At 36.9% G+C, this 26,785-nt stretch overlaps 1 protein-coding gene across 2 annotated transcripts; it reads right to left on the reverse strand.

Annotated features, from left to right (window-relative positions):
* Positions 1–19,702: 19,702 nt before the first annotated feature.
* Positions 19,703–20,658, reverse strand: LOC104603424 (uncharacterized). 2 transcript variants are annotated; one of them, XM_088898908.1, is made up of 2 exons: positions 20,212–20,658; positions 19,703–19,880 (listed from the first exon to the last, which is right to left on the reverse strand). In XM_088898908.1, the coding sequence occupies exons 1-2, from the start codon at positions 20,553–20,555 to the stop codon at positions 19,850–19,852; spliced, it is 375 nt and encodes a 124-aa protein (XP_088755034.1). In that variant the 5' UTR covers positions 20,556–20,658; the 3' UTR covers positions 19,703–19,849. The 2 variants fall into 2 exon arrangements, with proteins under 2 accessions (XP_088755034.1, XP_010265746.2); XM_010267444.2 differs by having other exon boundaries at positions 19,703–19,905; positions 20,212–20,657.
* Between the last annotated feature and the right edge of the window lie 6,127 nt (positions 20,659–26,785).

The raw sequence follows: 26,785 nt of genomic DNA on the forward strand, positions 1-26,785 counted from the left end.
TCCGGAAAGCCAAAAATCAAGGGAAAAATACAAAACCTCCCCTGAAATTAACAATCATAAAAACTTCTCCTATAATTTCATTTCAACAAATACTTCCCCTAAATTTTTAAAAAATTCAATAAAAACGTTACTTCCGTCATTGACGCAGATAGAAAATGTATAAATTTACAAAATTACCCCTAACTAATCATCAGGGTGTCAGGCATCATTTTGTATATTTGTGAAAATAAAGCAAAAATCTATTCGTTTGAGAGACATCAACGAAGGGCCTGTTCGTTTTCTCTTAACTCTTATCTCTTAAGAGAAATGTTTTAACTTTAAGAGAAAAAAAGGTTGTTCGTTTCTTCTTATCTCTTATTTCTTAAGAGGAACGTTTTAACTTTAAGAGAAAAAATAGTTGTTTGTTTCCTCTTATCTCTTATTTCTTAAAGTATAATTATACAATTTTTTTGTTTTTCAATGATACCCTTAAAAAAGACAAACAAAAACTCTCATATATGGAGTCAAAACGAATATTTGATAACTTTTAAATTTTAAAATTTATAACAACATTCTCTGCATTCAAAGTTCAAAGGAAAAAAAAAATTCACCAATACCAATATACCTCTTAGTGTAACTATTACACTTTCAGATGTCATATTTCAGAGCAAATGAATAGGCCCAAAATCCTACACAGACTCTCTATAGTTCCACATAGAGATTGCCTCCTCCCAAGCCTATCAAGTGCATCTCTTTTTTAAGTTTTCGTTGTACTCTTTACAACTGAAAATGAAGCAAGGGCTTCTGCTATGGAGTCTTGTCATCCCTTTCGCTCATTGTGTTCTTTCCCCTCCCTGTCGTTTCCCCTTCCCTCCATTCGCATGCAGAGAAGAAAATGTTGTGTTGTGGTATCTGCAAATCTCGAGTCTAGTAACGATAGACAGTTGACAACAAGAGAGGGGAGGCAGTTGAGGAACAAGCGGAACAGGGCAAATCCACCAATTAGAGAGAAGAAGTTGAGGAGAGGCTGTTGAAGGAGCCCAAGAAGAGGTATGCTTTTTGGACTAAAGAGCTCAACCTCGACAACCTTGCTCTATTGGGTCCTTAATGGTGATCAAGAGACTGCAAAAAATTAGCTCACTCCCCGCCATAAATTTTCTAGACATTGATTTCAAGGTATGTTCTCCTTCAGTCAAGGTGAAAAGGAAGTTAAAGAATGGCTCTTACTTAGTCAAGCCAAAGCCCCTCTTTCTTAGTTGTATGTATTAAACAAGGAGATATACATGATTTCATCAGACAATGTGATGGAGTTGGTGACTTTGTTGTATCAAAAGTTGGAAATACAAAATGGCAGATCAATAGGCCCAAGCCAGTGTCAACGAATGACATGGAAGCAATCTTCCAACAAGCAAAAGAAGAGCTGGAAAAGACTGATTAAGCATTTGAAGAACAGCGGGGAGTTTGTATTTGCTTGTAGCTTATTAACAGTAGATAATGATAAGTTGATTACACTAGGTTCTCATGTTTAAGTAGTGTTCGGGCCTTTTGTAGAATTTACCCAAAGCCCTCTATCAAGACTAACGATTGGGATCCAGACCAATGAATATGCTCCTTTGTAGTTATAAAACCACTTATCTATTTGTGTTCTTCCTACAAAAAAAAAAATATCGCTTTCTAAAACTATCTTCTTTCTAAAGAACCAGAAAAGCAATTTTGGCCAATGTTTTCAATCCATTGTTGACCCGGCCAGTTGAACCGTTTGAACCATCACCCAGCCAGGATTTTAGTTATGGTTCAATCAAGATTCGTCAAACAGTTAAAAACCGTTGACTTGGTCAAGAACCGTTCAGCCTTGGCTGGTTCGATCGTTGACCCGTTTAACCCAATGACCGAGTTGTGGGTTGCACACTCAATGCATGCAAAATTTTCGGAGGCCATAACTTTGCACTCTGATGTTCGATTGGGGTGTTTTTTTTATTTTGGGTAACTTTCGAAGGCCATAACTTCATGCCTTATCCCGCTATTTTCGCAAAAAAAAATCCTTTTTTGGCCTCAAATTGTCATTTTTAATATTTTTATAAATAAAAAAAATTGAATTAAAAAACATAAATTAAATATAAAATAACTCATATAACACATTTATACATTATTTATTGCTAAAATATATATCTATACCTAGAGGCAAAAATGGTTTGGCTTTCGAGTTGGTTTATAAAACATTACTTTCGGCTACTTCAACTGACCTCTTTAAACGAGCTTTTATAATATATCTCCTCCCTTTTCATCCCCCTGCCAATGCTTGCTCCTCCAAACACTCCCACAAGACAACTAGAGAAATTTTCGCTTCCTTTTCTATTTTCCTCTCCCTTGTGTGACGTACATAGGTGGATCCAGGAATTTTATCAAAATATGGTTATTTTAGTAATTTTGTATGTAAAATAATTTACAAAAGCGTAAAAATGGCATTTGGAAAAAAATGAAGCATCAGCCTAACTTTTATTGTCTAGGTCAATGATGGAAGAGAGGTTTTTGTCAAATTTACCAAAAGTTTAAGGAGGCATTTGTTAAAATGAAACTATAAGGAAGGTTTTTATGATTGTTAGAAATTTCAATGGAGGTTTTTGTATTTTACCCAAAAAAAGGTAAATCCCTTGAACTTCGCTTAGTTTTCTCAAAAAGAGCTTAAACCCTTCAAACTTTGATCTGCCCATACACTTCCCTAGAAAAACCAATGCACTCCCCTTATTTTTTGGAACAAGGGAACTTGATAGACCCCTTTGTTACTTTACCCATAGAAATCTAACAACAACCACTGATGTCATGTTTTAAACATATTATAATATCAATTTTGCCCTTATATAAAATGACCTATTTGATTACTAAAATACCCTTAAAACTTGTAACCAAAAAAACCTTAAACCTCTCTTTACTCAAAAACTAAAGAATGACCCCTGTACTTACAAGGTTAGTATTTTGATATTTTTTATTCATATATTCGAATAAATTTTGTTTGACACGTTATACTAAGTACAAGGCTACTACAATGTTGTTTGAAATTTACCATTTATTTGGAATATCTAAGTTTGTTATTTAACGTTTAATTTATAATTGATAACCTATTTCATACCAAAAACATATGCAACCCACACATTTGAGAGTCTTTTATTTAAAATAAAAAAATAAATAAATTAGAAAGATTATGGGCCTACATATTTTTAGGTGAATACTTTTTCTTTATAAGTAGCTATGTATAAGGCCATTAATTTGATCTATTTTGTTTGACACCCATACTTAGTACGGGTCAAGTATTTAATTGATTTAAAATATTAAATCAGGTTTTTTTTTCAGTAAAGGGAAAATTCATTCAATAGAGTATAAAGCCGAAACAGAGTTTATACAAGAGGTGTGTTTGTTACTGGTCCAGTTCAAAGACAAAAAATCAGCAAGCCAAACTAGGGGATTACCAATCCAAGTCCCTTTCAGAGTCTTGATGCTAGCCAAAAGATGGGTCACTGAGTTTTCTGACCCTACTGAATCAAAAGATTTCACTTCTTGCAAAATATCATCAACCAAAAATCACACTTCAAAAAATATGTGTCCAGAATTAGACTGAAGGGCTGTCAAAAGGATCGAGCTATCACTATTAATAGTAATAGACCAAAGTCCCAAACTGTTTGCTAGTCTAAGGCCTAATAGAACCGTAGAAGCTTCTGAGAAAATTGCATATCTTGGAACATCGGTTGTGGCTTGAGCTGCTACAAATTCTCCTCTGCCATTTGAGATGAAAATACCATAGCCAGTATAGTTGCTCTTCAAAAAACTGCCATCAGTCCAAAGCTGAATAAAATTAGTTTGATGGAGTTCCCTCCCTCAGTGGGGCCGGGTAGCTAACCGCTGATTTAGGGTGCTCTCAAATCCAGGTTTCTTGAATTTATCAGAGTCCTGTGAACATGAGAGAGAACATCTTGACCATTACTGACTTGATTTTCAAAAAAAGATTTTATTTCTTCTTAACCAGATGCACCAACAAACAACTACAAAATATGAGCAGATGTTTTTTACTTCAGTTTTCTCTCTTGCAAACCTGCTAGTCCAGACACCAAGCCAGTCACCAAGAGATTGGAGGGACCCAGAATCAGGCATCAGGCTCAAAGAAGATGCATACCAAATTGATCTAATATCTTCAAAGTACAAGAGAGCATGGGGTATTGACTCTACCTCCTTACCACAGCTAGGGCAAGTACTATCAACAACAAGCCCTCTGCTAACAAGTCTTTCCAACATTGAAAGATTGTTATGTAAAGCTTTCCAGAAAAAAACATTTTTATCTTAGATGGAAGCTCAAGGCACCAAAGGACCTCCTAGTAGTTACTTTGATTATTAGTATGATTCGAAGAGCTAGCAGAACACCCATCCATCTTGGCCTTCTGAGATCTATAGGCGGATTTCACTGAAAAGATCCCTTTCCTATCATGAACCCAACACCATTTATCCTCCCTGCAGGAGAACGGGATATAGATTTTTTGGATTTCATTGGCAATATTTGGAGGGAAAAGGGATCTAAGGAGACCGGAATTCCAAGACCGGTCCCTATGGTTAATCAACTCTGAAACTTTTCTTACTGGACAATCCACCGGCTTGTCATAGGGAATTTTAAAGTTGGGCAGGTTGGGAAGCCAAGGATCCTTCCAAATGTCCATCTCCTCTCCACTAACTATCTTACAGGCACAACCTTTAGAACCTCTCTACCAATACACACACTTCTCCATCCCCAAGTTGGGCAGGTTGGCTCTTAGAAACAGCTCCTTACCAAAGTAACAAGCTTTGTAAATTTGAGCAAGTAAGTTTGTAGGATTAGTTAGAATCCTCCAGGCCTGTTTTGCTAATAAAGCTAGGTTGAAAATGTGTGGGTCCCTAAAGCCTAAGCCACTCTCCTTATTCCTACAAATGATTGTCCATTTAAGCCAATTTATCTTCCTTTGATGGTTTGAAGCACCCCCCCCCCCCAACAGAACTGCTTCTGAAGTTTTGAAATGGTTTTACACTCTTGGGAATAAGAAACAAGACATTGTGTAAGCAGGTAAAGCAAAAATTACTGACTTTATAAGACATTGTGTAGATAGGTAAAGCAAAAATTACTAACTTTATAAGAATTTCTTTTCTTGCTTGGGCTAGGAATTTCTCCTTCCAACCTTGCATTTTATGATCAGTTCTTTCAATGATGAGCTCGAATGATTTGTTCTTTGATCTTTGTGGTTCTCCTGGAAGCCCTAGATAAATGCTAGGCTTATCCACCTTTTTCACTCCCATGCTCCTAGCAATTAATCTTTGAAATCTCAATGGAGTGTTTTTACTGAAAAAAAAAAATTTCAAACTTCTGGAAGTTCACTTTTTGACCTGTAGCTTTCTCATAGTTATTTAGAATTCTCAGAATTTCCTCCGCTTCTTGAAAGTTTGCTTTTGCAAAGACATAACTGTCATCGACAAATAAAAGGTGAGTAACTATGGGCGCATTTTTGCAAATTTTGATTCCTAAAATTCTTTTCTTCTAGACTAGCAAAGATAATAGCAGAGAAAGCTTCAGAGATCAATAAGAACAAGGAGAAAGTGGGTCTCCTTGACAAAGACCCTAGTAGGAGTTATCATGCTGCTTGGAGAGCCATTTACAATGATTCTATAGGTGACTGTGGACACACATTGAAGCATCCATGTTCTCCATCTTAGACCAAAACCCATTTTTCCAAGATTTTGTCAAGAAAGTCCCACTCCACTCTATCATAAGCCTTCATTCATCATGTCAAGTTTAAGAGTCATATACCTTTGTTTTCCATTGGTGGGTTTCATTGTATGCAAGCATTCATGAACTATTAGAATATTGTTTGAAACAGATCTCCCTGAAATGAAAGCACTCTGGATTTGAATTACCAAAACATCCATCACCCCTTTCAACTTGTTAGTTAAAACTTTAGCAATTAATTTATAGGGGGTATTACAAAGGCTTATCGGTCTAAACTGAGTAATACTCTCTAGGTGGTCAATTTTTGGATTTAGAGCAATGAAGGTGATATTTAGATCTTTATTCATTTTTCCAGTGTCAAAGAATTGTTTCATAGCCTCCATGACACTCTGCCCCACAATACTCCAACACTTTTGGAAGAAGATGATTGGTAGCCCATCAGGGTCGGGAGCTTTTGAGGGCGCCATTTGCTTAAGAGCTTTAAGAATTTCATCCTTTGTGATTGGAGCTTCTAAGGCCTTTGCTTGCTCGTCTGAAATTTTATTTTTGATTTGACTAAGAAGCTCTTCTTGAAGTTAGTTGCCTTCACTAGTATAGAGAGTAGAGAAAAACCCAATTATGTGACTAGAGAGGTCCTCTTGATTTGTGAGGTTTAGGGGAGGTTTTCCCTTTTAAGCTTCTTCAAAGTGGCTCCATAAAAGCAATTCAATCAAAGCTCTAACCCTCCCAAACCGGCCCTTAGCATGATAAGACAACTTTTGGGTTCAACACTATATATATATATATATATATATATATATATATATATATATAATTCTTAAATTTTATCTTTTTTGAATCTTTTATTTTTTATTCCATGCATTTTCGAAACAACCAATGAGATGCTCTCCTTCCTCATAAAAAATTGCATAAAATCTCTCTATCTCTCTCTCTCCCCCCCCCCCCCCCCCCCCATACATCCCCAATAACCTAAGTAACCTCCTCTCTTAAAATTTCTCTTGAACTACCTCTCCCATTTTCTCATAAATTATCTCTAATTCTTATTTATCCTCTCTCCCACTTTTATCTAGGGAAAATTCCCGATTAGTAAACTATACTTTGGGCCTAATGCCACTTTGGTCCCCGACCTTTAAAATGTGACAATTCAGTGCCCGAACTTTCAAAACATGACAATCTATTACCTGTTGTTAACTAGATATTAACCAGTCGTTAAGTGGCATTTGGAAAAGACACTAACGCCCTTTGAGTGTCATCTAATTTATCAACCATCCAAACATTGACAAAAAATTAATAGTCTTAAATCCTTGCTTCTTCTATTCAAGAAAGTTGGGGTCACCAGAATGCCCACTCACACGTGACCCCAACTTTCTTGAATGGAAAAGCCAAAGATTTGGGACTATTAATTTTTTCTCAACATTTAGATGGTCGATAAAGAAAATTAAATAACACTTGAAGGGCATCTGCGACTTTTTCAAATGCCACTTAACGGTTGGTTAACAGCTAGTTAACAACAGGTACTTGATTGTCATGTTTTAAAAGTTTGGGTACTGAATTGTCGAATTTTAAAGTTCGGGGACCAAAGTGGCACTAGGTTCAAAGTATAGGGTATTAATCGGGAATTTTCGCTTTTATCGATATCTATCTAAAGAAAGTTTGAATTAAAAAATTTAAGAATTATTTAAATACTCTATTGAAATTATATCATAACTTTAAAACATTTATTAAAAACACAAAAAAAATAATTATAATAGTTTTAATAATATTCATATTATTAATAATTTTAAATTTTTACAAAATCCATCACAAAATTATACACTAACAATATAAATTATGTAATAATAGCATAAATTATAATTATATGGATTACTAAATTCAATAAATAACTAATATTTTAAAATTTAAATAATGATACTATTTAAATATATAATTTCACATATATCGATTAATAATTCTAGAAAATAACTTTAAAAAAATTAATATTTATTAATAATAATTTTAAAATCTTAATCTATCTTTATTATACATTTATATACACTAAAATTAATAGTTATTGTATTTCTATAATTATTTATTGTTTTTTGTGATAAATATATTTTCAATAATTATGTACAAATATAATTTTGTTTTGTTATTTAACAAAAATAATCAATAATTATTGGAGATTAAACTACTGCTATTTAACTTTTTAAATTTAATTATTGTACTTATTGTATTTTTGTTATAATTTACTGATTAATGTTTATTAAAGATTAAACTATTATTTGAGATTACACTATTTATTGACTATTTTAACATATTTTAGTATTTATTGCATTGTTTGTAATTATTATATTTTTATGATTTATTTATTATATTTTTATTATCAATATATTTTCCATAATTGTGTATTTTCATTATAAATTTTCAATAATTATTGGAGATTAAACTATTGTTAATTATTAGAGATTGGACTATTAATTTAGCTAAAATTAGGAGTATACATGAGTTTGTTCAGTTTGATTGTAGATTGTTTGGCCAACCAAATCAACCAAGTCAGGTTGGGGAGTTGGTTACATGAAATTGACTAACCATTAGTGAAAATTGGCAACTCAGGTCATATCAATTTGGGTCAATTTTTGGTTTGGTTGATCGGTTCAAATGATTTGAACTTAAAAAAATAAATTTAAATTAAAAAAATAGTGGCATTATTAAAAATTAAACTGATGATATAAAATATTTTAGACTAAGAAATATGATAAATTTTCCACCTTCCCATTTGTTCGATTTTGGTCGGTTTACAAATGGGCCAAAGCAAAACTGATCCAAGTTGGTCGGGTTGGGAAATTGTTGAACCAAAGTTGATCGGAAATACTAGAAAGTTGGTCGGTTTCATCAATTTTATGAACACCCCTATCTGAAATTAATTATTGTTATTTTTATATTGTAAAAAATTATTAAAAGTAGTATATAAAATATAAATAATTTTTCATTATTTAAAAAGTTAAAAATATAAAATAATTGTATACTCTTATGTGTTTCTACTGTTTAGCTTAGTCTTTTTGAGCTGACATTGACCCATATGGTAGACCGTTCGACCTGGGAACCGTCTACGCAATCGGTTCCGTTTTACCCCAAACTCGGTCCCTAGCCAAAAGCCATTGAATTGATCAGTGACCCATTGACTTAGGCGGTTGAACCGTTGACATATTCCCATTCAACGGTTTTGGCCATTTTAATTTTAATTGTTTTTCTTTTTTTCGTTGGAAAATACCATCTGCTCAAACCAGATGGTTGAACCATCAACCTAGAAATCGGTGGCCATAACGGTTTCGTTTCTGGGTTGGTTTTTAAAATCTTGATTTAGCTTTTGCTTAACAAATCTCATACATTGCATAGGTCTCCGTTAATAGTAGACAATACTTGGGCTATGATGGGGATCCATTGCAATGTTAAATAGTCTAATAGTAAAGTTTCTATCTACTTGTAACTGAGACACATGAGATCGAATCCCACATTCACTTGATTGGGAATCTAGGGGTTTTAGGGGAGGGCTATCCCTGTTGTGTAGCCCATTTCCAAACAAAAAAATTGGGATCAATTTTGAATTGAATCTAGCTCGATGCAAAACCAAATAAAATGATGGGGCTCACGTTTTCGATACAAACTTGTGTAGCCCATTACCATTATCAGCTATTTGATCATCCAGTTTGAACGAATGGCTCATTTCAAATTAAAAAGAAAATGGTTAAAACCATTGTTTGGTTAAAACGTCTGAATCAACAGGTCACTGATGGAATCAATGATTTTTTGGCCAAATAACAAATTAAGGGTGAAACAGAATCGATAACCTGAATGATTTCTGGGCCAAAAGGTCAACAATGATTCGAAAGAAAATGTTTGGTGTTTCGGATGTATATATGGGGTGATATTTCATCAATTTGCAATAATGACAAATTTTGTATATTATAAAATTGGTATAAATATTTATATTTTAGAAATTTTGATACTTTAATTAATAAAGATTAATTGAAATCTTGGTACACTGCTTACATGGCGAAGAGATTAGCAGCTTAAGCTATTGAAGTGATACCAAGATTTAAACTAGCCAAGACCATCCAACTAATGTATAAAATCAGTCCAAAAGTCAAAGCCATCTAACTGGTCAAAGCAATATATTAATCTCGTCCATCCAAGTGATGTACCAAATTTAACCAAGATTTTATCTTAAAGTGGTAGCATAAATAAATCAATTTTGAGCCATTTATGTGTTAGAATTTTCATAATAACCAACATAAAAGCCACCTAGGTCCTAGTTTCAATTTTTGCTTTAAAGGCAATCAGGTAATTTATCATTCCTGTAATTTAACTTATACTTTTTTTTTTCAGAATTACTGAGACTTTCCTAGCTTTTCAAAAAGTTTGGCATCAACTATCGCAGCGCTTGGTTCATGGTTATGAAAAAAGGGGATTGTTGTTTAGGGGTGATCATGGGCTGGATTGGGTCCAGGTGGGCTTAGTACCTATGCTTAAGGTCTATAGCTTGGGCCTGGGCCCAACCCAATTGGACCCAATCCTAAAAATATAAGTCCAGGCCCAGGTTGTGCTGGACTGGTCTTTGGGCCTAAGTCATTAAATACATAAAATATACTATGTGCACAAAATATAAGTTATAATTTAGATAAATATAAAATATTACATATAGTATATTAGATTTGTCATTTTATAATATAAATAATATAATACATATTATTTATAATATAAATAAATTAAACCTACATATGTATTATATACATAAATTGCAAACAGGGCCTTATTTCAAAACCTAGGCCCAAGCCTAGAATTTTTGAGCTGGACTAGTTGAAAATGATCACTGCTAGTATGGTTCTACAACCATAAACCTTTTTTTTTAATGAAAATGATATATTCTCATATTGTTATGGATTTTTAGATTGTTGGCTACAGAACCAACAATAGCATACAGAATTTGGGTTGTATTCATGTGAATCAGATGAAACATGAGCATAACTACAAATCGAACACAGACACTGGCATTTATACAAAATGACCAATGCAATAGCAATATTCTACACTCAATGAAAAGGGCAATTGGCATGTCTATAACTAGGGCCCCCTATGATTAGGGGTGAGAAATAAAAACTAAAAACCGAATAGACCGAAAAAACCGATCGAAACCAAATAAAAAATTTGGTTAATCAAATTGGTCGGTTTAGTTTCGGTTCAATATTTAAAAAAAAAATCAAAAGTACCGGTTCAGTTTTGGTTAATCAAACCGACCGGTATACATATATTTATATATATTATGTATATTTATATATATTATATATATTTTATATTTTCTATACATTATAAATTAATAAATATGCATTATATATAAATATATATTTATAATATAATATATTATTTGTTATTTAAAATATAATAATATATATATTTTTCTATAATAATTATTATAAATAATAAAAACCAAACAACCGACAAACGAAACCGATGGTTAATCGAACCGATCAACTAGTTAATCGATCGATTTTGATTACCAGTTTTCCAAAAACCTGTAACCCCAGTTCGGTTTCGATAATTAACCCACAGTTTGGTTAACCAAACCGTGAGCACCCTACCTATGATGATTGATGAAGCACATTGAATAATGAATAGGTAAACCTGCCACTTATCTAAGTTGTCATATTTTGGTTTTGATTAATGTAATTAATCATCAGTAACAAAATTAAAAAACTTTAAATAGTCTATCATTTATGACAAAAACATTGCAGAATTAGGAGGGCGTTGCATTGTTGATTATGCTCAAATGTTATGCAAATATGCAACAACACAATGTGAATGTGTTCAAAAACAAAGATAGATGAACACCAAGATGCAAACTTCAACAAAATTAGTGGAGGTAGCTCCCACTTACTTGGGTTCAATTTGGCTGCACCATAAGTGTAACCTTAGGCTGCATCCCCAATCAAAAACAGGTCACCCTGCCCTTATCACAATGTTAGCAAACTCTCCCATGTGCACACTAGGCAAAGTGGCCTGTTTTGATTTGAGGATGTAGCGTATGGCTACACCCATGGTACAGAAACTATTGTTAACATATGCCTTTCGGATGTCTCCAGCCTTTTTTGGACTAATCTCTTAATTCTTCTTTCATGGTGTTTGATAAATAAAAAAGGCTTGTTACCATTTCCTATTTGAGATTGATCAATAATGAAAATGGGCCTTTGGTGAGATGTTTTAGCTTTTCTTCTGATAAAACCCAAAAAAGAGAGAAATTCATTGGAGATGATCTGTATATTAGAAAAATCAGCAAGATGATCTCAAGTTAAACATCTCGTTCTGTGTTGCCAAGGGGTAAAGGACTCAAAAACAAAAAAGGAAACTAAGAAAATAATACCAGAGAAGAAAACTTGGGTAGTTGGGTGGTCTAGCTTTTAAAATTTGACTGAAACGAATCTGAAAAGCAAAAACAAAAAACAAAAGTAAGCTCCTATCCAGCAAATCAAGCCTCCCATTCAACTCTGCTATCTTTACGAAATCCTGAGTGAGTCCCCTCCTTTCTTGAAGGTACATTAGCAGGTGAAGTGGGAGAGGGAGAAGACTGGTTAGAAGCAGCTGCAAGGGCCAAGCAACTCTCGCTCCAAGCCCGTCTGATGGGGTAGGATACCGTCCCACTCCGGGACAACCCCTTGGAGCACTCACGTCTAGACTTGTGCAGCGCGCAGCCGCAGTTGCGATGGTAAGGCCGCCTTTCGATCTCTGTGTTGCACTCAGCTATGCAGCCTGAGAAGATGGTCTGGAGCAATCCATTGGCAGCTCCGCTGGCGCTGGCCATTCTGTCTCAAATCTCAATCTCCCAATTGGGTCTTTGTCTTGTCTTCTTTGAAGGCCGCCTGTGTAGTCTGCACCTGTTCCTGGTTTTATATTCAGTGCTGGTTCGTTGTCAGTGCGTGAAACATGGACGGACAAAGAGAAGAAAAGTGGAGTAACTCAGCTGGTTCCTCACAAGGCTCAAGCGAATTTGGTTTCTTGGCTCACTTGGCCAGAGACTACCCACATGAGCCTCACCGACTAGCCCACCTGAAAATCTGGCCTCACCCACTTTTATATTTGTAAGATTCTTTGGAACCAACAGATGGACAGACGGACACAGAGACAGACAGACAGACAGACAGACAGACAGAGACAGAGATACAGAGTTGTTATAAGTTCACAAGTCACTCATTGTTTGCCCCAAAGAAATCTCTGATTTGACCAAGTTACTGGTGGTGTGTGGTTAGACAGTTAGACTCCACCTATTACTAATATTAATAGCAAATGCTAAAAATTGAGAACTTCAGCTTTGAGTGCTCAACAGTTGAACCAAGAATTGTGGAAACTTTTTAAGTTTGGATCCCAAGACTGGGCAGTGGAAGCGATCCGGTTCTAAGGGGTTGATGAACAACTAAGGCAGCAAGAGCAAGACCTGTGTGAGACTGTGAACTAACCCAAAAGACCAGAACTAAGAAAAATTATGCAGTTGATCGGGTCAATGACCCAATTGGGTTAAAAATGGGTACCCTGGTAGTTTCTATGAGGAACTAATTAAAAACCTTGTAAGAAACTCACGTAGATGGGCTTCAAAAGAAATCTAGTGAATTAATGCTTGGTCTAAGAGAGATCACTTGTGAAGAATGGGGCTCCCAGCTTAATATGGGTCAGTCTCTTGACCTCTTTCTGTAATCCAGATACTGCAAGCGTGGTGGTAATGCGGCTTGCCCTTCTAACTCTAAAGAGCAAGTTCTGGTGGGGATTGAAGTTTTGCGTGTGAATAGTTGATAAAGATTTTGGTAGGTGAGTTATGATTTTGCTGTTCTTCACACAGTACTAGCGTCTTAGAGATCACGGAAATGGGTAGATGGGAAACCTAACTACCTGTATCTAATATCAATCGTACCCGTGAAACCTGCTCTTTCTAGTTTCTAATGCTTACAAAGAAATTGTAATTTGGGTAATTAGGGATGTCAAATGGGTCGGCTTAATTAGGATATCTGATAGGGAAACCTAACTATCTGTATCCAAACCCGACTCTGTCATATCTCCTGATTACCAAAAATAAAGAAATACGTAGTATATCTATGCTCAACTGAACTTATATTTGCAAATATTTTAATGCAGCAATGTCAATGGATTTGCCTCAATCCGAACCCGACCATAGTCTGATGGGCCGGGTCTGATAAGTGTGGGGTTACACTTACCAATCAACCTGACCCACTGACATCCCTATGGTTGATATGACATGGCTCCATTCATTTGCAAAATTGTATGGTGTTAACCTGTAATTTTAGGCTTTTAAGCTAGCCTGGTCCGGATAGTCAGAGGGGTTAAGGTTAACCCGTTGGGTTCAGAACATCAACAACATTAGGATCTGGTTAGGATTCGGGCCCATTAACAAATTTTCAAGCCAACCAAATCCAAGTTGCATTCCTGCCTGGCCGACAGGAGACCAAAAATGTTTTTTTGGAAATACATTATTAGCAAAAAATAATATTTTGATACGTATTCTTGTTTTCAACTAGACAATTTCTTTCATCTATTTAAATGTTTGTTATTTTGCCAATTCTAAATTGGTTTGATATAAATGGAAGGAAAACAAAATTCCCTATGCGAGCCTTTTGTTTTTCTTGTTGTTTTCTTCTTCTTTTTCCCTTTTTCATGTGGGAAAGTGAAAGCATAAGACCCTTGGCTGTCACACTTTAGTGTCTTGTGGTTGTGGGTAGACTGGTAGTATAGGTAGCGTTCTTATATTAATCCAAGACCAGGACATAGTTGTAAAGGCGAAGGCCAAGGCGACAAGGTGCATTTGGAGTCTCGCCTCGTTTAATCGTCAAGAAATTTTGTAATTGTGTTGTAAAATATTTTTACATTTTTTTATTTTTTAAGTTTATAATTATAAAATATATATTATTAAATTAAATTATTCATTTTGCGTGTTTATATATTAATTTATTTTTATTATTTTTTTATTTATTAGGGTTTGATTTGATGTTTCTCGATCCGAGGTGTTTCTTGAACTAAGGTCAAAGTCAGATAGTCCTGTCAGCTGGGCGGAGCCGAGGTGGAAGGACAAAGCCGCACTCCAATATCTAAAATCAAGAAAGTGGTCAGAGGCCCGAGGAGTTATTTTTCGGATAGGTACTCTGACGCTCAAGTTAGTGAAGAGAATGGGTGGTCGGGCCGAGTAGTTCGGAGAATAGTGCTGGTCCGAGCAGAGTAACAGTACGGATGCGGGAAGTCCAGAGTCCCTTACCTCGAGCGGGGATTACCTACTTATAGCTGAAGATCCATGTCCAATTCGGATGAGGCTTCCGGAGTTGTTGGGATGAGATTATCCGTTGAGGTCTTCGGGATAAGACCTAATCCCCGGTGGAGTTGTCCTCCTTATTCGTACGACGCTCTCTTGTCTTGGTCACGCTTATCCGATGATGTGGTGCCGACATGGCCAAGGTGATAAGGCGGTCATAGAGGTGACACGTGGCACCCGAGGCCAGCTCAGCCATAACCCAAACATAATCAATGCAGACATTACTAAATGTTGTATTTTTTCTTCTTTTTCTATAACAAAGTAGGGGTTCAGCCCCCATATATTTTTTGAATTTTCTTTTATTTCTTCTTTTTCTTATGAATATATTGATTTTTGATATTTTAACATGAAATTTATGTTTTTCTTATGAAAATTATGGGCTTATTAAAGAAATATGGTTATAGAACCTAGGAAACTACCCTAGAATATATATTTTTTACTTAAAAAAATCCCTCACCTAGCATCGCCTTGGTGCCTTAAAAACTATGGACCAAGACTTGTAGCATTAGAATTCCTCGTTTCAATTTTGAAAGCAAATTGAAAAGTCATCGGTCCACTCACCTCCCTTTATCTATTTATAAAAGCTGAAGTGGCCGAACTAGATGGCATTAAGCTGATCTTAGTTAAGGTTCGGGTTGATAAACTTGGGCTTTAACTTAGGTATTGGTCTAGGCCTGAGGTCTAAGTCTTAGGGTTGGTCCTTAACCTAAACAATTAAATGTATACCATTATTTTAGGGTAGAATTAATAGGAATTCAAAGAAGAGCGTAAGAGGGATTTAATAAGGGAAGAGAGAAGTTACAAATCTTGACTATGGGTAGGGGTGGATTTGAGCTGAGCTGAGCTGAATACTTGGCTATTCGAGCTCATCTCGCAGGAATAGTATTAGGCTCTAGATCGAGCTTAAACTTAATTCGATCTAGAGACTTGAGTTCGAGCTCGACTCGGTTAATAATTTGCAAGTTCGAGCTCGGTTCGGCTTGAGCATGACTATAAGCCAAGTTTTTTTGAAAAATAAAAATTATATGTATAAAGTTATTTTTTTATTTTTTAGACAAAAAATTAAGAATTATAAAAATTATTTACTATTATACATAAAAAATAAAAATATTATTATATATAATAAAATTATTTATTATATGTATGTATGTATGTATGTATGTATGTATGTATGTATGTATGTATGTATGTATGTATGTATGTATGTATGTATGTATGTATGTATGTATGTATGTAATAAAAATTATTTATTTAGTACTAGGCTTGTGAGCTTCACTAAGCTCGAGCTCAACTCGTTTAACAAATGAACCTATATATCGAGCTTGAATTCGACTGGAAGCTCGGTTTAAACTGAGTCAAGTCAAATTTTTCATGAACCGAGCTCGAATATATAACTCGTAAAAGGCTTGGCTCATGGCCACTCCTAACTATGGAAAAGAGGGAGAATTAACCGAGACAACTACTAACACCCTCTTTCCTCTATATAATATAGATATAGATTTATAGATGGATGTGGTTTCTCAAATTTTATTGTCTAATTCCAACCCTACTACGGTATGAGTGCCATCTGATAAACTAACTAGACTAAGAAGTTGCAAGCATATATAGAAAATCAAACCATGTGCTATTTAATGTAATTCAAAATTAGTAAAAAGATATCTAATTTTTATATATATATATATATATATATATATATATATATATATATATATATATATACTGAGAAGGCCTGTAGGTAAATCATGCATTCATTAAACTCTCTCAGTTACATCTTTATTAAGATATTGTATGTATGTCAGATGTTGGCCTAAGACCCGGTTATATGTCCTGTATTTAAGGCCTATTAAACTCTCTCAGTTACATCTCTGTATTTATATATTTTTATTCGTGAAATAATATTTCCAATACACAGATAGAGTGACTGAGAGCATGGTGTGAGGGAGACAGAAACGGAGACGGAGAGTATACTTATCATAAAACACCATAAACTTCATAACATCAATAATATAGTCTAACTCTAACATGTTATGCTTTCAGTGATCATATCTACCTTGATAGCTAAGTATTCAGCCTCCCTCTTACACTTTCTCATAAAATGCAAAATTTCATATGTAATAATTACATTATCCATCAAGTGACAACCACACATGAAAGCATTTTGAAATGGAGAAACATATATGTTTAATAAAGGTTTTAATTGATTAGATAAAATCTTTGAAATAATTTTATAAATAACATTATAAAAAACCTATGATAGAAGAAGTATCATTTTTCTTTGAAATTAAGGCAACAAAAGTATATATGGTTAAAACATATAAAAAATTTATTATTTGCAAAAAAATCCTAAACACAATTATCAATTTCCTCTTTCATATCATCCAAAAAAGTCTTCGAGTCCATTTGGTTCGCAGTTGGAATCGGAGTTGGAATGGTCCATTTTTATAGTCTGTTTGATTTAGACAAGAATGAGAATAAGAATTAGAATCAACAGAAATGGAATTTCATTCCCAAAGGAATGGTAGGAAATGACCATTCCCTCAAATTAAGAAATGACATTTCAGCAAAATGAGAATAAAATTCCACTCAACCAAAATTAGAATCGGAATAACCCATTCCGATTCAGATTCCATACCCCTATTCCTGATAACCAAAATTAGAATCGGAATAACCCATCCTCTGCATCGTGGTTGCAGAAGAAAAAAAAAAAAAAACTGCAACCTCGAATAACAATCCACCACGTCACGTGTTGTAACGGAGGGATGGAAATGTCATAGTTAATGGCCGTTTTAGCCTAAAATAAATAGTTTATTATTTTATAAAAATTTGAACACCCGCCGGTCCTGCCCAGTCGAGTCTTTTTGTTTTTTCTTCTTCTTCCCTACCGGTCTCTCCCTCTCTCTCTTCCCCATTTTTTTCTTCTTCCTCTTCCTCCGAATCGGCAAACTAAACACTCAGACCGGACCACGGCTTGCTCAAAGGAAGCCGTTGCAACCACCGGTGAACCACCAAAGCCACTGCGACCACCTCTGAAAACGTGAATCTCTGCGGATTTTTTTCCTCGCTAACATCATTTTTCCATTGTATTCTGTTCTCACTCTGAGCAATTAGTTAAAACCTTCTTAAAAAAGTTCTCGTTGCCGATTACCATTGATGATGAAGAACCCAAAAAGAGTGATTGAATGCATATGCGAGCTATCATTGTGAGAACTAAAACGCATATATATATATATATATATATATAGATATATATATATATATATATATATATATATATATATATATATATATCTGCACATCAAATATTTTTGAGGATACCCTCCGTTCTCTTTCACCCCAATGCTCGTCGCTCGAACCACTACAACCACAACCCGCCGACAGCTTGAGGACCAACGTCTCTCTCTCTCTCTCTCTCTCTCTCTCTCTCTCCCCTTTATTCTTATCTCCCTTGCCTCTCTCTCTCTCTCTCTCTCTCCCCTCCGTTCTCCTTTATTCAGGTTACTGTTTTGTTCAACAAGAAGCTTTTGAAGCAGAGCCGAGAGACACTCTAATAACGATTACTTTTGAAGAGATCAAGGATGGAGTTCTGTCATTTTGGAATTAGATTGCCTTCTGTTGTTCCTCAGTCATGTCTTCCTATTTTAGATAATATCAAATAGTTATGTGACAGTTGAGAAAAGTTCCTTGTGTTTATGAAAAGAGCAGCATGTAAGTTTTCCCATTTAGTGGCTCAATTTCTTGCTTCGGCCTATTTTGTTTTATTCTATCACATGCTGCTTTGCCAGAGAAGGAGAACGAAGGAGGGGAGAGAAAATGACTTGGAAAGTTTGGAGAAAATGAAGGCGGTGGGTTGCCAATTTGGAGGAAAAGGGAAGAGGTGGCCCAGTTGGAGTGTTGGGTTGCCCATTTGGACGAAGAGGGAAGAAGAAGAAAAAACAAAAAGGAGAGAGATACCGATAAAAATTGTGTGTACCAGTGGCACAACCATCCCCTGTGAACGGTGGAACAAGGATAGTTCAGAGCAGAGGAGGCATGGCGAGCCAGAGTCAGAGAAAGAAAGAGGGGAATCTAATAATGATAAAAAGGTTTGGCGGGTATTCAGTCAAAACGGCTGTTAAATATTCCTTTCCACCGTTCCATTACGTTAAATGACATGGTGGTCTGCAACCACGATGCAGACGATGTGAGCTCAACAAACAGGGCCTTATATACAAAAGAAGGCACACCATGCATCAGGTCAGGAGCCTGAGATTTCCAGTCTTATATAAAATCTTTAAAATAATTCATAGATTCCCCAATACGATTTGAATAAATACCAGGGTCTCTGTTAGTGCAAGCCCGTTTTTGTACTAAAGAAAAATAAAATATTTAAAAGATAATCTAAAATGATTTGCTTTTTTAATTTAAAATTTTTAATTAAGCAAGTGGAATGGTTGAACTGGATGGCTGGACCATTTGACCCGAGACCCAGTGGCAAAAGACGGTCTCAGCTCGTCCAGATTCGATAGGATGTTGAGCAAAGATCCCTTTAAAACGGAAATCGGTTCAATTCCTCTAGAACTTCATACAGGGAAATGAAATCATTTCTTTAAAGTTTGTGGGCAAGACACTTTTGAGTTTTGACTGAACCATACAGGCAAGAGAAATCGTTTCTTTGCAATAAGATATGTTTATGCTCAAACAGCAAACCTGTTTAACATGTTTTGAACATTTTCTTTTGAGGAGTCAGCAATGCGTGTTTGCTACAGGGCTGCAAATGGGTCGTATCAGAGCAGATATTGATCCAAACTTGATCCTTAACATTGAAGCCAAATTTGTTTGTTCCTCCTAGATTGGACTCACATCAATTAAACTGAAAATTATCAGAGAATGGTAATTGACATATGTTATCAATGAAATGAACTAAAAAGAGAATATAGTGAACAGACAACATTCAAACAAGATCATATATTCAATTGTTTGCTATTGGATTTGGATCGATCAATTATCGAATGATCGAATTTGCATCTCTTTTCTGCGGTTGGGTTCCAATTCAACCTTGGACAAACAGATATATATATATATATATATATATATATATATATATATATATATATATATCATTTGCAGCCCTGATAATTCTACAACCAAAAGTGAAAACTAATAAATCATTAATTACTTAGGAGTAGGACTTCCACGGATCACTGTCTTCACACAACAGAACCCCAGTGGGCTCTTCTCAGCTCCTTCTAAAACAGTAGCAGATGAAGAAGACTGCGACGAACACTGGAACTGGATATCCCCCGGGGACAAGGACGACGACTCGCCCCATGACCGTTTAACGGGGAAGGAAACATTCCTGAAGGGAGAACACCCACCGGAGCATCCACCTCTGGACCTTGATTTATGCAGGGCGCAGCTGCAGTTCTGGTGGTATGGCCTTCGCTCGATCTCCATGTCGTACATGGAGATACACCCTTCAAAGACGCATCGAACCAGTCCTCCTACAGCACCACTGGCCATTTCCTCTCTCTCTCTCTCTGTGTCTCCTTCTGTCAAGGAGACTCTAAACTAAAGAGGGTAGGACCATATAGAGAGTAATATGGACAAACAAAGTTAAGAGAGACGTAAACTTTTGGCTTGGACGAAATGTAAAGTTGGGGGGTGAAGCAACTTCTTTTGACCAACTTAGTAGTGAGCTTGATTGATTGTCGTTGGAATAGTAGCTTATCTAACTTGAGTCCATTCATAATATACCGACAAAAGAAGAAGGAACCAAGTAATTGTTCGGATCAGTACGACTGACCTGAACCGATTTACCATATTAGCACTTGAAATGATTGCCTGATGTGCTAACGTTGTATATATGTATGCATGTTCTCATGCATGCTCGATTGTCAAATTTGGGTTGTCACCACTCTCCAATAAGCCCGATTAATAATAAGGTTAGTTTTGAGACCATTTAATGGAGACATACTAGGGTCTAATTGTTTCCTGATCAGTTCTGGATCGGGTTTACCTGACCCAGACCACATCAAACCCATACGTACCTAATGGCCAAGTTGGGCCAGATTAGGTTGGATTGAGAACAACTCTAACCCAACCTGAGGTATTGAACCCCCAACCCTAACCCAGTTTGAAATGGGTTATTGAGTATTTATTTTTTTCTTATGAACTAATTAATAAATTTGTGTTAATATTTCTCAATTTTGTTAAGATTATAAATTATAACTACTTTCTTTTTATATTTTTAGAATGAAATATGAATAAAGAATAAAGTGAATTTGACATTATAAAAAATGGTGAAGAGTGAAAATCCCAGTGAATGGGCGCGGCATCCCCGCCCCACCCCCTTGCCATTCCTAATAAATACCACTCACAAACATAGAATGAATTGCAATAAATAAATAATTTTTTTTTTATTATTTTTGCACTGTCAATGTCTAGAAGAATAAAATCAAATTGCCTTCAATCAGATAGTTGCAAAAACAAAGAACTTGGCTTCAAAATAAATTATAAAGAACTAGGATCCAATTATCTTATTCCAGACATCTCCCATTCACTAGTGAAAAACACATATATCTTAACTACCGTTGAGAAACCAGCCGGTGCTTGGAATTCTTTCAAAGACGAGTTTTGAAGCTAAAACGTTTTCAAGCTTGTCAAACTTGACAGCGAAAAGGAAAAAAGAAAAAGCAAAGAACTAGCCTATCATTCCACTAAATTGTATGAAACGCATTTTAAATTATAGAAGCACGAAAAGAAACTTTATTAACGTAACATTTTTTTTCTTCAAATTTTAACTATCATAGGTTGTAGTTTGGTTTAAGACAATAGGAAAGATTAGAAAGTTGAGAGAAATTCCTTACGAGTTGCACATAATTCTTTGAAGAATATTCCCTCAATTTTCTGACTATTGCACCATGGGGGCCATGACTCCCGTGGCTCCACCCCTATTGAGAGGGGTGCCTGCCTAACATCTCCCCAGGGGGGAGAGTGTACATCATAATTTGTGATAATGGGGGTACGTGTTCGTGTTGCCCCTACCCAATCAATCTGGCTCAGTTTGAAAAGAGTACAAATGTAAATATGTACAATATAAATATATACAAAATAATATAAAATATAAGGTTTCGCATTCTATATATTTACATTTATACTCCTTCCAAACTAAACCTATTATAAATTGTTCTCACTGGTGTGATGATGCTAAAATTGATTTTGTATCCTTAATATGCTCTCCCATATTGGATGTATACTTGGAGATTCCCTTTTCCTTTTTGTGAAATATGCTTGAATTCCATGGCCTATTTAAGTTGCAGCAAATGGTCTCATTAGTCTTCTTCGAGTTGGTTCTTCTTCGGTTCTTCCCCAGATTGGCTGATAGTAGACAAACCAGATCTCCTATTAATCACATTCTGCTCCTTTCCTATTAATCCAATCATATGATTACAACTGCCCCATGCTTGTATGACATCTCTCCCTCTCTAGCATTTTCCATTTCCTTTTTTTTTTTCTTTTTGGTCTTTGTAAAGAGTATGCTAAATGTCACGATGAGGTAGGGGCTCTGTCCTGCATTCATTACAAAGCAAAAATATCAGAAACAATGCTTGCAAACGAATCAGAAGCAAATCCATACTCTGTTCAGCAGTCATTGTGGGGAAACACTAATAGGATCCGTTCTGAAACACTTATAGGCGCTCCGTAATGAAACAATTATAGGCTCCGTTTGCTTTTTGATAGGTTATTTGGATAAATGTATTTATCTAGGTATGTAAATTTATTTTATTTCTCAAATAAATAAATCAATAATCATTTTAGCTATAAAAGTCCATAATTAAAAGGGATATTTTTTTTATGGATGAGTGAGCAAGAAAAAGGGGCATTTTAGCCATAAAAGCCTATTGCAATTTTCTCCATGTGAAAAAGTTATTTATCCACCTGGGAGTAGCGGTGAGCTAGAAAAACCAAAAAACTGAATTGAACCGAAAAATTAGTTAATCGAATTGGTTGGTTTGGTATTTTAAAAAAAACCGAAGTACAGGTTCAGTTTCAGTTAACCAATATAGAAAACCTATGGTTAACCGGAACCGATCGATATACATATATTTCTATATATTTTATGTATATTTATATATATATATATATATATATATATATATATATTATTTTCTTATATTATAAATTAATAAATATGCATTATATATATAAATATACATAATATATTATTTATTATTTAAAATATAATATTTTATATATTTCTAGTTTTCTATTATATATTTATACATTTTTTTGTAATATATATTGTAAATTTAAAAAACCAAAAAATCGACGAACTGAACCAACAATTAACTAAACCGGTCAACCGGTTAACCGATCGGCTTCGATTTAGTTTCGGTTACCAGTTTTTCAGAAACCAATCATACCAGTTTGGTTTCAAAATTAGGCCCACGGTTCAGTTAAGCACCCCTACGTGCGAGAAGAATATACCTAAGAAAATAAATTTTTCTTGGTCCCCACATAAATCTGAAAAAAAAATATAGGTTTCTTGGTCAAGGATTCTATTAACCAACTTTCCCCCCTCTCAAAATCCATAAAAATGAACGCCCCTTAGAGGCCCAGTTTGGATTTGCTGCAATAACAGAGGCAATAATTCCAAACAAAGCAGAAAAAAAAGATCCTTTAGCAGCTATTGTGAAGAATCACTTTGACTAATTCAGTCGGTCCGAATCCAATAAGGATTCATTGGATTTTCATGTTCAAATTTGAATTCATATATCTTATTGGATATCCATTCAATTAGAATTGTAATAAAAAAAATTTACGATATAATATAAATAATATATATATATATATATAATATAACATATAATATTTCATAACTAATGGGTCAGATCGGATTGGATAAGAGTATATTCGAATTTGATTTATTAACTAAATGAACCATTTTTTCCGATCCAATCCGATCTATAAGGATCAAGGGAAGTATCCGAATCCACGGATTTGAGTTAGATCTGATCCAACTTATTTGCAGCTGAGAGAGATAGAGATGGTGGTTGAAATAACATGAGGATTTCTGTTATAATTTTTATTTTGCTTCAAGGGCTACACAATGGGGGTAGTCCATCCCCAAATCCATAACCACCCCCAACTCAGGTGCAGGCAGGATTCGATCCCAATTTCTGTTATGAATTATGAACAAAAACTTAAGAATAGAGAAGTGATGAAGATGATAGAAGGGTGGAGATTAGGGTTGTCAATGGGTTGGGTCTGAGGCGGACCCAAATCAATTGGACCAGTTCTGGTTCCATGAGCTAAAACCAACGGGTTGGTTTTGGGTCCTAATATAGCATCCAGATTACTATCGGTTTGGAATCAGTTTCACCTAATGCCAAATTGGTTCAAACCCAACCTGATATTATATATCTATATATTATAATAGGGTCTGTTATGGGCACACCATCCGACAGCGCACTGCGGAGTAGTCATAGGCAGCAGCATGCACGGCAGGCCGCATAGCAGCAGGCACCGCCTAGCAACGCCGCACAGCAGCACGCACCGATAGCGCGCAACGCGCACCGCCAGGCAGCAGTGCGCACCGCACGCACCGCGCACCCACCCGGCACCGCACGACAGCTGCACCATGGCGCGCAGCACGCACCGCCAGGCAGTAGCGCGCACCGCACGCACTACACGGCAGCACGCACCGCGCACACACCCGGCACCGCACGGCAGCGGCACCATGAGCCGCGCGCACGCACTGCGCGGCAGCAGCACTATGCGCACGCACCGCGCGACAGCAGCACCATGAGCCGCGCGCAGGCACCCGGCAGCAGCAGAGCGGGGCCCACACAACAGCTCATTGGGGTGGGCCCACCCTTATCTAGACACGTCAAGCCAGCTCGCCGCCAGCCTACCTTATCCTTATCTTATCCCTTATCCCTTATCTTTATCTAATCTTATCTTTATCTTTATCTTAAGTAAGAGTGAGTTACCATTAGGAGTAGGTAATTAGGAGTTTGAGTTTAATTAGGAATTCCCTTCTGTAATCTCTTATTTAAGGAGCTACGAATTGAAATAAAGGCATTCAGTTTTCCAGCCAAGAAAATAGTGAGGAGAGTTCGGGTGGTCTCTTGGACAAATCACCCCAAGGGAGAGTTCGGGTGGTCTCTTAGACAAATCACCCATTCAGTTTCCACAATAGGGTTTACACGCAAGAGAAGGCGCAAGGGGAAGCAGGGCTTTTGCACCGTGGACCGGCCCGTGACGGGATCCTACGTGCGGGACCATAACAAATTGGTATCAGAGCCAAACGTCACGGGCGATATGGAGCAGCTGTCTTCCAAAGTCCACGAACTGGAACACCAACTTGTAGAAACCAACATGGAGGTTCGTGAAGTCAGGGAAGACGTCCGGGAGATGCGACGCCTGCTGGAAGCATTCCTCTCCAACAAAGAAATGAGTTCGGAGGGAATCGCCAACACCAATAGACGCCTTTCGGACTGGGCAGAGGCATGCAGCGAACAACAGATCGCTGCCCCTACAGCCGCAGTTATTTCCAAGGATCAACGCACGGAGGATGAAACTGTAAAGTCTCCTCCTTTGGCTGGGAACGATGTCACGAACATTATAGTAGAACCCGCAGAATGCGCTCCTTTAACGGAGACAGGTGGGCTTGGCGATGTTGCTGGGGCTTTACCGGAGGCCTTGGCTCGGCGTGGACATAAAGCTATGGTTGCGGCACCACAATATGGTAACTATACAAAAATCCAAGAAACAGGAGTGTGCAAGAGATGTAAGGTGGAGGGGCAGGATATAGAGGTAATTTTCTTCCAAGCTTATACTGATGGCATAGATTTTGTGTTCATGGACAGCCCTATGTTTCGTAATATTGAGGAAAATATATATGGGGAAGGCCGATAGGATATTTTAAAACGCATGGTCCTCTCCGGTAAGTCCGCCCTTGAGGTCCTTGACTGTAAGCATACCCGATGCATTCTTGTGATCCACAACATAGCACACCGGGGTCGTGGTCCAGTACGTGGTTTCTGTTATGTGGATCTTCCACAAAACTACTTCAAACTATATGACCCAAGAGGTAGGGAACACTTTAATGGCCTTGCGGCTGGCCTGAGTGCAACAGAGCGGTAGTCACTGTAAGCCATGGTTACGCCTGGGAGCTGGAAACTAAAGAAGGTGGCGGGGGTCTGCATCAAATAGTCCAGCGTTATGCACTGAGAGACGGGGCAGTCCCTGTTGTTCATACTATTGATGGACTAAGAAATAGCGTGCAGTCGTTTGATCCATTCGCAGAGTCCCAAGCCATGTATCCTGAACACAAGCTTGAGTACAAGCTCGTAGTTCGGGAGGGGTGTAATGTTGTGGGCACACCATCCAGGAGCGCACTGCGGAGCAGTCATAGGCAGCAGCATGCACGGCAGGCCGCACAGCAGCAGGCACCACCTGGCAGCGCCGCACAACAGCACGCACCGATAGCGCGCAACGCGCACCGCACGCACCGTGCACCCACCCGGCACCGCACTGTAGCGGCACCATGGCGCGCAGCACGCACCGCCAGGCAGCAGCCCGCACCGCACGCATTGCACAACAGCACGCACCGCGCACACGCCCGGCACCGCACGGCAGCGGCACCTTGAGCCGCGCGCACGTACTGCGCGGCAGCAGCACTGTGCGCACGCACCGCGCGGCAGCGGCACCATGAGTCGCACGCACGCACCCGGCAGCAGCAGCAA

Source organism: Nelumbo nucifera, chromosome 2 (genome assembly GCF_055504915.1).
Source record: "Nelumbo nucifera cultivar China Antique chromosome 2, China Antique-T2T, whole genome shotgun sequence".
Classification (NCBI taxonomy): domain Eukaryota; kingdom Viridiplantae; phylum Streptophyta; class Magnoliopsida; order Proteales; family Nelumbonaceae; genus Nelumbo; species Nelumbo nucifera.

Bases quoted from the DNA above. Each gene is read 5' to 3' on its own strand.
- LOC104603424 (XM_088898908.1), bottom strand. From the start codon at position 20,555: ATGGCCAGTGGTGCTGTAGGAGGACTGGTTCGATGCGTCTTTGAAGGG. The intron at 19,881-20,211 runs GTAATTAATGAT...AGTCCAATCTAG, and splicing joins CGTGGAAGTCCTACTCCTAA to GAGGAACAAACAAATTTGGC.